This window comes from Nerophis lumbriciformis, linkage group LG03 (assembly GCF_033978685.3).
Source record: "Nerophis lumbriciformis linkage group LG03, RoL_Nlum_v2.1, whole genome shotgun sequence".
Lineage (NCBI taxonomy): Eukaryota > Metazoa > Chordata > Actinopteri > Syngnathiformes > Syngnathidae > Nerophis > Nerophis lumbriciformis.
This window is the reverse complement of record NC_084550.2, coordinates 52,992,010-53,007,193: the sequence shown is the minus strand read 5'-3', so window position 1 is coordinate 53,007,193 and position 15,184 is coordinate 52,992,010. Positions and strand designations below refer to the sequence as shown.

General features: G+C 37.0%; 1 protein-coding gene across 4 annotated transcripts in view; it reads right to left on the bottom strand.

Annotated features, from left to right (window-relative positions):
* Positions 1–15,184, bottom strand: part of kaznb (kazrin, periplakin interacting protein b) — a 351,940-nt gene that overhangs the window by 70,739 nt on the left and 266,017 nt on the right. Inside the window, exon 1 of one of the 4 annotated variants that reach the window (XM_061939075.2) lies at positions 7,108–8,222. The exons of the other annotated variants lie outside the window; for them this stretch is intronic. Within the exon in view, the coding sequence (XP_061795059.2) occupies positions 7,108–7,141 (34 nt within the window). The 5' untranslated portion in view covers positions 7,142–8,222. Of the gene's footprint in view, positions 1–7,107; positions 8,223–15,184 lie in introns of those variants that run through there. 4 annotated transcript variants of the gene reach the window in all.

Here is a 15,184-nt window from a genome sequence, read left to right as displayed (position 1 = left end):
TGTGGACCTTCAAGATTTGTACTTGAGGACCCCTGGGTTAGAGTGTCCGCCCTGAGATCGGTAGGTTGTGAGTTCAAACCCAGGCCGAGTCATACCAAAGACTATAAAAATGGGACCCATTACCTCCCTGCTTGGCACTCAGCATCAAGGGTTGGAATTGGGGGTTAAATCACCAAAAATGATTCCCGGGCGCGGCCACCGCTGCTGCTCACTGCTCCCCTCACCTCCCAGGGGGTGATGGGTCAAATGCAGAGAATAATTTCGCCACACCTCGTGTGTGTGTGTGACAATCATTGGTACTTTTACTTTCAAAAAGTATTGGTTTTGAATCGAGAACTTTGAATAAAATATCTATTTTTATTTATTTTTTTATTTTTTTATTAAATAATCCAACAAAATAATACACAATAATATCATAATTCCAGCAACATTCAGGATAACAATAAACAGAGTAATGAGAGGACACAAACATGACACAAAACAATCCAAAAGTAGCCAAACAAAAATGAATAAAATCAACAACAGTATCAATATTAATAAGAATTCCAACATAGCAGTGATTAGAAATCCCTCATTTACATTATCATCACAGCCATTTACCCGTATAAAAATAAAAAATAAACATTTAAAAAATGAACAACAAGTGTCAGAGTGGCTTACACTTACATCGCATCCCATAAGCTTGACAACACACTGTGTCTAATATTTTCCACAAAGATAAAATAAGTCATATTTTAGGTTCATTTAATAGTTAAAACTAATTTAAATAATGGATCCCATATTCCAATGTATGACTCATTATCTAAACTAAATGCAGTTTTTTCTACTGATATCATCTCCATAGCTTGTGTGTACCAGTCAGTATGAGTTGGACTATCAACATATATCCATTTTTTTATTATTACCCTTTTTGTTATGATGCATATTGAAAGAAATGCATTTTTACTCAATTCTGAAATGATCGTTAACCCCAAGAATCTAATTGAATCATGTGGGGCCCAAAAATTCACTGCCCTAATGTTTATGTCCATTTTGTGTTGAGTTGTTAAAATAAGCAAAACATTTAATTAAAGAATTGTCATTGTCCAGTCATAGTATTAAAAACTGGAAAATTATCTGTCTGGGGTACACTTATTAATGATGAAAAAATATTTTTATTATTATTCTTAAAATTATGTCTATCTGCCAATAATCCTGACTAATTTTGAGGTAACTATGAGCAAAATGCGATTAATCACGATTAATTATTTTAATTTTTTGACAGCCCTAACAAATATACATTATTAATACCTGCTTGTGTATGATGACTACACTAAATTGTTTGAATGGTTGCAAGTGCCAAAAAAGAAAAAGAAAATAGCAGGTCATAAACCGGAAGGACACTTGCACAATCCGACACAAAACTTGGATCAAAAATTGTGCCATTTTAAAGATGACAATGCTATACATATTCTTCACATAATATGGCTGAAAAGGTAAACAACATATTGGAAATCCTTTTCATTAAGACTGAACGCCTCAAACTACCAGCAGAATAATAAATACGTTATTAAACGAGTACTTCTGTGACAGAATCAATCAAAGCCGACTATTGTTATTTTCACCATTTTTCAAAGCAACTCTTGCATGGGATCTGCGGGCGCTTATTTACAGTCAGTGCTAATGAATTGCCTGCGGCTTTTGCGTTACTCTGAGGTCAGCGCGGGGATGCCAAGCACAGACAGCTGTAATTGATTTACATGTTTATCATGTGCACACTGGGCTGGTTGCCAAGGACGCTCCATCGGGGGCCGTGAGAACCCTCCCCACCCCGGCCCCCGGACGACGGATATATATCTCACAAAGCTGTCATGACGAGAGGAGCAATGTCACTATCACTTCATTCACTTTGTTTATGCAAGGAGAATGGTATTAAATATATTGGGCGATGGAAAACGGATGGAGGTTTTATATCAAGCTATTACTGATAGCATTTAGCAATTCTCTTAGACCAGGGGTCCCCGAACTTTTTGACTCGGGGGCCACGTTGGGTTAAAACAATTTGTCCCGTATATATATATATATATATATATATATATATATATATATACACATTGTAGATTGTCAGTGAAGGCATCAAAACTATGACACCTGTGAAGTGAAAACCCTTTCAGGTGACTACCTCTTGAAGCTCATCGAGAGAATGCCGAGAGTGTGCAAAACAGTAATCAGAGCAAAGGGTGGCTATTTTGAAGAAACTAGAATATAAAGCATGTTTTCAGTTACTTCACCTTTTTTGTTAAGTACATAACTCCACATGTGTTCATTCATAGTTTTGATGCCTTCAGTGACAATATACAATATAAATAGTCATGAAAATAAAGAAAACGTATTGAATGTGAAGGTGTGTCCAAACTTTTGGCCTGTACTGTATGTGTATATATATATATATATATATACACATACATGCATACATACACTACCTCCCTGCTTGAAACTCAGCATCAACGGTTGGAATTGGGGGTTAAATCACTAAAATGATTCCCGAGCGCGGCCACAGCTGCTGCTCACTGCTCCCCTCACCTCCCAGGGGGTGGAACAAGGGGATGGGTCAAATGCAGAGAGTAATTTCACCACACCTAGTGTGTGTGTGACTATCAGTGGTACTATATATATATATATATATATATATATATATATATATATATATATATATATATATATATATATATATATATATATATATATATATTCGGAGCGCGATAATGTCACGTTATCGATGGGAAAATGCATTTTTAGACAATATGATTTGTCTGAGTGGCTAGGAGACACCGAGAGTAAGAAGCAGTAGAAAATGGCTTCGAAAGGACAGATTGAAAAAAATTATAATTTAAAAAAACCAAACCAAAAAAACTATTATTATTATTTTTTTTTTTTAAACTTTGGACTTCCCGCAGGCCGGATTTTGGACGTAGGCGGGCCGGATCCAGGCTGTAGTTTGGGGACCCCTGTCTTAGACAATTAAATCATATTCATATCATAACTTCATGTTACATTTCTATCACCTAAAGGGCACCTATTATGCAAAACCAACTTTTCTTACCTATTGGTACCTGTTTTTGTGTATTTGGGATCTGCATAAGTCCCGAAAATGTAAACTCAAACCATGGAGGCATGGCGAAGATATTTATAAAACAATCTTGCCTTCTTTCATACTTCGTCCAAACGAGCCGTTTGGAATTTGCACAACTTGTTATGTTTTTCTAACATGCCACGTTAGCGAATATCTCCATATATGGTCAAGTTTTTCCTTCTTTTTCTCTATCCTCTTGTTGTGGGGCCGACTGGCTCGTACATGCACATGCGTCCTCCGCTGTTGCCATTCCCAATACAAAGTAGCGTATAGTTAGAACTTATATCTGTCAATAGACCCCATATGGAGGCGCTAAAAACTACAACATGGCTGACGGAGAGAAGACGTAGTCAAAGTGGAGGCAGATACATAAACACAATCTATTCATAATTTTGACCAAAATCTTGACCAAAGAACCACCTTTACACGTCGTGTGGACCACAAGGACGTGCTTTAAATGTAGAAAAAAATCATAATAAAGTTCGTAACGGCCACAGTATGACCCTGGAACAAATTAATTCACCCGACATGCCTTCCTATGGGAACATGTGAGCTTCAACAATTACATCTCTACGCACCATCACATTTACTACTTGTTACCATGACGACAATGCAGGTTAAAAAAGGCAGACGCCAAGGCAAAGACACAAGGGGATGTAAAAAGTAAAAACCACAGCCAGAACAGTTCAAGAGGCAACCACTCGTATTACGCAGCATTACATCGAAACCAAACCCCACTAAAAGCATCCTTAATAATCCATAATTCCTCTCTATCGCTCGATATACAGTATGCTACGTAGGACATCTGAGGCGTATAGTGTATTAAAACCAAGCACGTGCTCAAACTATGCGAGCGTGCTTATGCTTGCACCTATCTGTGCACATACCGCTACGGTCATGCTTACACTGGACTGTGCAAGATTAGCAGATAATCACGTTATCCATTGGAACACGTCCTATCTGGGTCGCTCATAACATGACTGAGACAAGAACAAGGACAAGGAATGTGTCCCTCTGAGATATTTTTTCTGCAGCCTAGAATAAATGTATTAAGAGACATGTAGAATTTATAAACATTTTTTTTTATATCACATTTCAAATTAATCCACATTTTAAATGAGTATTAGCAACTCGACATGAAAGTTTGCATATTATTAAATACTAAAGTACACCGCAGGAAATAGTTATGTCATTCTATTTCAAGTCAATATATAATTGATTATTTAGCTTTTTAAATCCATGTAAAATTTTCTATACAAGTGTGACTTGTTCCCTTATTCATACTAATAGTAATATGGAGTATATTTAGTGTTAAAATGATTTCTATGATCAATATTAACAATAAAATGCCATGAATATTACATTGTTTTTTGGATTAGTTGATTACAAATGAATCTTATATTTTGCCATTTTTCTAGGAATATTACTATTTTTGTTGGAGTTTCTTTTGAGTTTGTTACATTAATACTTTTTTCTCATAAAAATATATTATTCCAGTAATACTGCAACAAATGTATTTATTGATTATGCTATTTATTATACTAAAGGATATTCTTATTTAATGTACAATTAATTTTTACTTTCTAATCATTGTGATTCTTCTTCCTTATTATAACCAATATAGAGTTGATTCTTATGATATTACAGCAGTTTAAAAAGAGTGGTTATGGTATTCAGACTTTTTTCTAATTATGATTTTTTTCTATTAACACTACAATTTATAATATTAATGAATGTATAATCATATTATTTATTGTATTACATATTCTTATAATGATATCTATAATTTTTAGTTTTTATAATTTATTTAATATTTTGTTCTTTTATCGTGCATTTCGCCCCCTTTATTTATATTCAGTATTGAGTTAAACATGGTAAAATGATAGTTATTCTGAATAATAACAATACAATAAATTACAGTATATAAAATACAGTACGTATAATATTAAAGCAAAAATTTTGCAGTAATTGATTTTCAACTTTATTCTTGTATATTTGAAAATGTGTTACAGTATTTTTTTTTTTTTTTTTAAAAGATACTTGTGGATAATTGTGGCTTTTAAAACAAAAATAAAATAACTAATCAAAATGTAACTAATCACAGGGACAAATTAGAGGGTTACAACATTTTTTTAAAGTATTTTACATAAAAATACAATGTAAAATGGTTTATTAAGGTAATTTATATATACGGTACACACATTAGGGTTGTACAGTATACCGGTATTAGTATAGTACCGCGATACTAATGAATCATATTCGGTACTATATTGCCTCTAAAAAGTACCGGTCCCCCACCACCTGTCGTCGTCACGTCGTGTCATTGTTGGTTTTACGAGCAGAGGAGCATATTCGGCAGCGCACAATCACGGAGTACTTACAAGCAGACACTGTGTAGACAGAAAATGGAGAACGGACGCATTTTGGCTTAAAAACTAAAATTTATAACACTGAAACGCCCTCAGGAAGAGGTGCTTTAAGACATGGCTAGCTCGCAGGCGGCTACAGTCTAGCCGCAGGCGGCAGTGTTTTAGCTACTTCTAAATCACTAATCCTCGCCTCCATGGCGACAAATAAAGTAAGTTTCTTACAAGTATCATCCCTGCAGGACGAGGAATAGCTAAACATGCTTCACTACACACCGTGGCTCACCGGCGTCACGGCGAATGACTCTGTTCCTGAATGTAAACAAACGCCATGGGTGGCTCTACACCTAACATCCACTGTAATGATACCAAGTACAGGAGCGTATCTAGTCGATACTACTATGGTTACATCAATATTTTTTAGCATCACAAAATCTTTTTTCGTTTGTTTAAAATGTATATTATGTTTATAAACTCAGGAAATATGTCCCTGGACACATGAGGACTTTGAATATGACCAATGTATGATCCTGTAACTACTTGGTATCGGATTAATACCCAAATTTGTGGTATCATCCGAAACTAATGTAAAGTATCCAAACAACAGAAGAATAAGTGATTATTACATTTTAACAGAAGTGTAGATAGAACATGTTGAAAGATAAAGTAAGCAGATATTAACGGTAAATGAACAAGTAGATTAATAATTCATTTTCTACCACTTGTCCTTAATAATTTTGACAAAATAATAGAATGATAAATGACACAATATGTTACTGCATATGTCAGCAGACTAATTTGTTTGTTTTCTTACTACTAAAAGACAAGTTGTCTTGTATGTAATGCAATTTTTTGTGGTCCCCTTTATTTAGAAAAGTATCGAAAAGTACCGAAAAGTATAGAAATACATTTTGGTACCGGTACCAACATATTGGTATCGGGACAACACTAACACACATATGTACATATATACATGTACATATATACACACACACACACTATATATATATATATATATATATATATACATATATATATATATATATACATACACATATATATATATATATATATATATATATATATATACACATACATACATATATATATATATATATATATATATATATATATATATATATATATATATATATATATATATATATATATACACATATCCATATATATATATATATATATATATATATATATATATATATATATATATATATATATATACATACATACACACACACACATATATCTCTAGCTAATAATACAATATCAGATAATAAATACATAGTTTTTTACCACAATTTCAAACTGTGTGATGAAAACATTGCTAAGGTTACATAAAGTAAATGTAATGGAGTAAAAGAGTATTGGACTCCTTGTCCTTTTCACACAGTCACTAATAACAACTGAACTTGAAACTGCCCAACTCTCAGATTGGCTTTAATGGCTGCCAACGTCCCGCTAAGACAGACAGACAGACACACACACACACACACACACACACACACACACACACACACACACACACACACACACACACACACACACACACACACACACACACACACACACACACACAAGTGTCTGTCTGGACCTTGTGTGCGCGTCACTCACCGGCCTTCCCTTCCTCCCTGTCAGACGCCCTCATGGCCAGGTGGGCCTTGGCTCGGCTCGTTTCCACTGTCAGACCCGGTGTGAGCTCTCATAGCAGGTGGAAAGCAAAAAGCCCCAAAATGAACACACACACACACTGGCCGCCACGTTCAGCACAACACGACACAAGCACCTGTATGAGAGTGTGTGCACCTGAGAGGCTCCGCCCCTAGAAAGACAAGGTAACCGGGAAGTTGTCCTTCCCTGAGAGTTTCTGCTTGTTTGGAGGGACACACCCAGGAGGGGGAGGGGGAAGTTAACTTGAGGCCTCAGGTGTGTACAACAAGACAGGTGAGTCAGAGGAACGCTTGCGCCCCCCGATGGACGACAAGCACAACGCGCTGACCTCACAATGACTTTTCTTACTTCCTCAATCTGGCAGAAGAGCAAACATGACCAACGACCAAGTTAAAGTCATAGCTAAATATTTGATGTTTGGCAAAATTATTCTCATCCTCAAATTACTGGGATTTTTTACCAGCAAAATTTAATTTTTTTGTGTACTATATGACAACCTCGTTCTTGTAACTTTATCTCTTTTTCCACCGAAAATGAAAACTTTTTTTTTCTTTTTTTCTAATAACCACCTTTTTATTGTAAAGATCATCATAACGCAAGTGTTCCTCCTAAAATTATTAATTATTCTCAAAATAATTAGACTTTTTCTGCTCATAGAACCAAACAACCTGTAGGTTTACATAGAATTACTACTTTATTCTATTAAATGTGCAAACAAACATTGTTTTTGTTTGTATTTTTTTTTTAACATTATAACTCGTTCTAGGTAAAATCCTTATGTTATTCTATTAAATAGAATACAAATATTTGTACTGGTAGAAATATATTTCCTTGTAAAATTACAACCTTATTAGCGTCGTTGTAATCAGCATGGCCATACATTTTTGATAACGTGGTGGCTTTTTCCTGGTTTATTCTATTAAAACAGAACTAATATATTAGTATATAAACTATACCAACAACTTTTATCACTGTTTTCAATTTTATTCTCACATATTCCAACTATTTAACTATTTTATTCTTTATTTTGCAACATTTTCTTTTGAGTTCATCCTGAAAAAAAGTCATGACTTTTTTGTTCTTTAATATCATTTATAATAATATGTATACAATTACAAGGAAGTCCGTGGTATTACATATTTATTATTAATTTCCTTGGAAAATTATACGGTGAATCTTACAATCTTAATAAAACAAAAATAAAAAAGGTTTTATATATATATATATATATATATATATATATATATATATATATACATATATATATATATATATATATATATATATATATATATATATATATATATATATATATATATATATGTCTTAATAAGGTTATCCAAAAAATAGTGCTCGATACCGTAGTAGAGCGCAATATATGTATGTGTGGGAAAAAATCACAAGACTATTTCATCTCTACAGGCCTGTTTCATGAGGGGGGGTACCCTCAATCATCAGGAGATTTTAATGGGAGCATTCACATACCATGGTTTATATAGGGCACAGAGTGGGTGGGTACAGGCTGGCCTAGGGGCGTGGTGATTGGCTCATGTGTTACCTAGGAGGTGTTTCCGTCTATGGCGGCATGTTGTTACAATTTCGCTGCGCTTGTTGAGGGATGACAGGTCTGGACGGTAAATAATAAACAGTTTCTCTTTCAAGCATAGGTTGCATCTTTTATTACCACTATTGTAAGGTGTGCTGGATGCAAGAATTTGCCATGTTATTGAATATTCAACATTATTGTCTTTGAGGTCCCAAATGTGTTTGCTGAGTTCTGTGGTATTTCGCAGGTTTTTGTTCCTGAAAGAAGCCTTGTGATTGTTCCATCTGGTTTTGAATTCTCCCTCGGTTAATCCTACATATGTGTCGGATGTGTTAATGTCCTTGCGTATTACCTTAGATTGGTAGACAACTGATGCTTGTAAGCATCCCCCGTTGAGAGGGCAATCAGGTTTCTTTCGACAGTTACAGTCTTTGTTGGTTTTGGAGTCGCTCTGTCTGGGGGCCGACGGCTCATTTGCAATTGTTTTGTTGTGGTTTGAGATGATTTGTCGTATATTGTTCATGCAGCTGTAGCTCAATTTAATGTTGTTCTTGTTGAATACTTTTCTTAGGGTGTTGTCTTTGGGAAAGTGTTTGTCGATCAGATTGAGGAATTTGTGTCCAATGTTAGTTGAGACGTTTTTGCTGTATGGGGGGTTGTACCAGATGATGTCGTTTCGTTTTCTGTTCTTTTTTGGCTGGTTTCCTGGCGTGGGTTCATAGGTGAGGGTGAAGTTGTATCCGCTTTCATCAAGGGCTTTTTGGTACGGGGGGGTTGCTTGGTCAAATTCAGCTTTGCTAGATGACAGCATCGATAGCCTTTTATTGATTCCGGTAGGTATTCAAACCGTCAACTTCCTTGACGTCACTTTCAACCTGAGAAATAACAGCTACCAACCATTCACGAAACCCAACACAACACTCCAATACGTGCACCATGACAGCAACCACCCACCACCACGAAAAGAATACCTACCGGAATCAATAAAAGGCTATCGATGCTGTCATCTAGCAAAGCTGAATTTGACCAAGCAACCCCCCGTACCAAAAAGCCCTTGATGAAAGCGGATACAATTTCACCCTCACCTATGAACCCACGCCAGGAAACCAGCCAAAAAAGAACAGAAAACGAAACGACATCATCTGGTACAACCCCCCATACAGCAAAAACGTCTCAACTAACATTGGACACAAATTCCTCAATCTGATCGACAAACACTTTCCCAAAGACAACACCCTAAGAAAAGTATTCAACAAGAACAACATTAAATTGAGCTACAGCTGCATGAACAATATACGACAAATCATCTCAAACCACAACAAAACAATTGCAAATGAGCTGTCGGCCCCCAGACAGAGCGACTCCAAAACCAACAAAGACTGTAACTGTCGAAAGAAACCTGATTGCCCTCTCAACGGGGGATGCTTACAAGCATCAGTTGTCTACCAATCTAAGGTAATACGCAAGGACATTAACACATCCGACACATATGTAGGATTAACCGAGGGAGAATTCAAAACCAGATGGAACAATCACAAGGCTTCTTTCAGGAACAAAAACCTGCGAAATACCACAGAACTCAGCAAACACATTTGGGACCTCAAAGACAATAATGTTGAATAGTCAATAACATGGCAAATTCTTGCATCCAGCACACCTTACAATAGTGGTAATAAAAGATGCAACCTATGCTTGAAAGAGAAACTGTTTATTATTTACCGTCCAGACCTGTCATCCCTCAACAAGCGCAGCGAAATTGTAACAACATGCCGCCATAGACGGAAACACCTCCTAGGTAACACATGAGTCAATCACCACGCCCCTAGGCCAGCCTGTACCCACCCACTCTGTGCCCTATATAAACCATGGTATGTGAATGCTCCCATTAAAATCTCCTGATGATTGAGGGTACCCCCCTTCATGAAACAGGCCTGTAGAGATGAAATAGTCTTGTGATTTTTTTCCCACACATACATATATATATATATATATATATATATATATATATATATATATATATATATATATATATAGCTACGCACGCACGCACACACACACACACACACACACACACACACACACACACACACACACACACACACACACACACACACACACACACACACACACACACAGTTAGGCTGCCGACAATAATAGGCCACTCTGAAATGTGCAGTTTTATCACAAAGCACAATACCACAGATGTCGCGAGATTTGAGGGAGCGTGCAGTTGGCATGCTGACTGCAGGAATGTCCGCCAGAGCTGTTGCCCGTGAATTAAATGTTCATATCCCTACCATAAGCCCTCTCCAAAGGCGTTTCGGAGAATTTGGCAGTACATCCAACCAGCCTCACAACCGCAGACCACGTGTAACCACACCAGCCCAGGTCCTCCACATCCAGCAGGTGCACATCCATGATCGTCTGAGACCAGCCACCCGGACAGCTGCTGCAACAATTGGTTTGCATAACCAAAGAATTTCTGCACAAACTGTGATAAACCGTCTCAAGGAAGCTCATTTGCAAGCTTGTCACCCTCATCGGGGTCTCGACCTGACTGCAGTTCGTCGTCGTAACACGACTTACGTGGGCAAATGCTCGCATTCGATGGTGTCTGGTAGTGATGGGTCCGGCAACACCGATGCATCGGCGCATGCGTCGAGCTCATAGAGCAAAACCCTGTGTCGGTGCGCGTACCGCTTTTAGAAAGTCACGTGACCGATCATGAGCTGTTTCGGTCACGTGACCGATACGCGAACTGTGTAGCACTGACGCCTCCTCTGTGGCCTGTGAGCGGGTCTTTTCTACAGCCGGAGAAATAATAACTAAGAAGAGAAATCATCTAAAATTGTATACGTTGGAAAAACTTTTTTTTTTTTTTTTTTTTTTTTTTAATAAAAATGTGTAAAAAAAAAAAAAAAAAATTCCCAGTCCACAAGCATCCTCATTCACAACACGTTCTCTTAGATTTCCACGTTATGATACATGTTCACATTATTTATCGACTGTAGCTAAAAAAAATACAAATATATTTTTATTTAAATGAAGATATGAAATAATCCTAAATGAAATACAATGACTACCGGTAGGTTTATATTATTGTATATACCGTATTTTTCGGAGTATAAGTCGCTCCGGAGTATAAGTCGCACTGGCCGAAAATGCATAATAAAGAAGGAAAAAAAACATATATAAGTCGCACTGGAGTATAAGGAAATGTGTTGTACATGGACTATGTATGGACTATGGAGATGTGTTGTACATGAATGCTACTGCTGGTTGTCTCCACAAGCTGGATAGTGTGTACCATGGGGCACTGAGATTCATTACCAACTGCGCTCCCCTTACTCACCATTGTGTGTTATACTCAATGGTTAACTGAACATCTTTATGTGCTCGACGCCTCAATCATTGGTATGTTTTCATCTACAAAACCATTCTGGGTATCACTCCATCTTATCTGTCTTGTCTTTTAACAAAGAAACAAGGAAGTCACAATCTTCGTTCAATGAATGTTCTGCAATTTGTCGTCCCCAAAGTAAGAACTGAACTGGGCAAGAAAGCATTTAGGTTTTCAGCACCGAAGGCTTGGAATAACCTACAATCGAATATTAAACATCAAACCTTTGTTACGTTGAATGAGTTTAAAGCTTCTGTGAAAGGACTGCAGTCTACCTTGTCTGTATGCACATGTGTCATGTGAGCAAGTTTTAATGTTGTAAATGTGATGTTTTATGTATTTGTTTACTGTTTTTAATGTAACCTTGCTGCTGCCCTCTTGGCCAGGTCTCCCTTGGAAAAGAGATCTTTGATCTCAATGGGATTTTACCTGGTTAAATAAAGGCTAATAAATAAATAAGTTGCATTTTTTGGGGAAATGTATTTGATAAAACCCAACACCAACAATAGACATTTGAAAGGCAATTTAAAATAAATAAAGAATAGTGAACAACAGGCTGAATAAGTGTATGTTATATGAGGCATAAATAACCAACTGAGAACGTGCCTGGTATGTTAACGTAACATATTATGGTAAGAGTCATTCAAATAACTATAACATATAGAATATGCTATACGTTTACCAAACAATCTGTCACTCCTAATCGCTAAATCCAAATAAATCTTATAGGTCTAGTCTCTTACGTGAATGAGCTAAATAATATTATTTGATATTTTATGGTAATGTGTTAATAATTTCACACATAAGTCGCTCCTGAGTATAAGTCGCACCGCCGGCCAAACTATGAAAAAAACTGCGACTTATAGTCCGAAAAATACGGTACTAGGTCATAAAATCAGTGTCAGTTGAGTCGGTCCATAGGTTGCCTGTAGGGATTTTTAATGTCCAGCAGATGTCAGTATTTAGTGACACAGTATCAATACAGTTTTGCAATGTGTCGAAACGCTTCATGACGCCTCACCAACCCATCACTAGTGTCTGGCACGTTGGAGAGGTGTTCTCTTCACGGACAAATGTTCACTGTTCAGAGCAGATGGCAGCCAGTGTGTGTGGCGTCGTGTGTGAGAGCGGTTTGCTGATGTCAACGTTGCGAATCGAGTGGCCCATGGTGGGGGTGGGGTATTGGTATGGGCAGGCGTATGTTACGGACAACGAACGCAATTGCATTTTATTGATGGCAGAGATACTGTGACAAGATCCTGAGGCCCGTTGTTGCTACATTCACCTCATGTTGCGGCATGACAATGCACTGCCCCATGTTGCAAGGATCTGTACACAATTCCTGGAAGTTAAAAAGATCCCAGTTCTTGCATGGCCAGCATACTCACCGGACATGTCACCCATTGAGCATGTTTGGGATGCTGTGGATGGGCGTATACGACAGCGTGTTTCACTTCCTGCCAATATCCAGCAACTTGGCACAGCCATTGAAGAGGAATGTACCAACATTCCACAGGCCACAATCAACAACCTGATCAACTCTAAGCCAAGGAGATGTGTTGCACTACGTGAGGCAAATGGTGGTCACACCAGATACTGACTACTCTTCTGACCCCCCCACCACACAGACCCCCAATAAAGCAAAACTGTACATTTCAGAGTGGCCTTTTATTGTGGGCAGCCTAAGGCACACCTGTGCAATAATCATGCTGTTTAATCAGCATCTTGATATGTCACCGATGTGAAGTGGGATGGATTATCTAGCATACTTGCCAACTATCCCGAATTTTCCGGGAGACTCCCGAAATTCAGCGCCTCTCCCGAAAACCTCCCGGGACAAATATTCTCCCGAAAATCTCCCGAATTTCAGCCGGAGCTGGAGGCCACGCCCCCTCCAGCTCCATGCGGACCTGAGTGAGGACAGCCTTTTTTCACGACGGGAGGGCAACAGGGTGACAAGAACTAAATCATCCAGACTAGAGATAAATTGTAATATTATGTTTATTTTACCTAAAAAGAAATATATCTATTAATTAAAAAAAACAAAAAACATCTAAATAACTAAATACATTTTTACTATATTTTGCTAAAAACATCAAAATTAATTGTATTTTTTTTGGTATTTTTTCTGACTCCTTATTACATCCAGCCATAGAATTATACCGGTACATTAAAATAAACATATTTGAAATAATACATTTTAAATTATCATAATAATTCATTTAAAATGATCATATTTAATTATTAAAATAATTGCTTGTTTATCAACAACTTTAGCATTTTATTCATTACACTTTGAAGCGCTCAGAAGCCAAGTTATGTTATATTCATGTTATATTTATGCAAGTTTGAAGTATCAATTATCTAAACACAGTTTTGTTTGCATATTTTCAGGATGTAGATAAATATATATATATATATATATATATATATATATATATATATATATATATATATATATATATATATATATATATGTATGTGTGGGAAAAAAATCACAAGACTATTTCATCTCTACAGGCCTGTTTCATGAGGGGGGGTACCCTCAATCATCAGGAGATTTTAATGGGAGCATTCGCATACCATGGTTTATATAGGGCACAGAGTGGGTGGGTACAGGCTGGCCTAGGGGCGTGGTGATTGGCTCATGTGTTACCTAGGAGGTGTTTCCGTCTATGGCGGCATGTTGTTACAATTTCGCTGCGCTTGTTGAGGGATGACAGGTCTGGACGGTAAATAATAAACAGTTTCTCTTTCAAGCATAGGTTGCATCTTTTATTACCACTATTGTAAGGTGTGCTGGATGCAAGAATTTGCCATGTTATTGAATATTCAACATTATTGTCTTTGAGGTCCCAAATGTGTTTGCTGAGTTCTGTGGTATTTCGCAGGTTTTTGTTCCTGAAAGAAGCCTTGTGATTGTTCCATCTGGTTTTGAATTCACCCTCGGTTAATCCTACATATGTGTCGGATGTGTTAATGTCCTTGCGTATTACCTTAGATTGGTAGACAACTGATGTTTGTAAGCACCCCCCGTTGAGGGGGCAATCAGGTTTCTTTCGACATACATATAT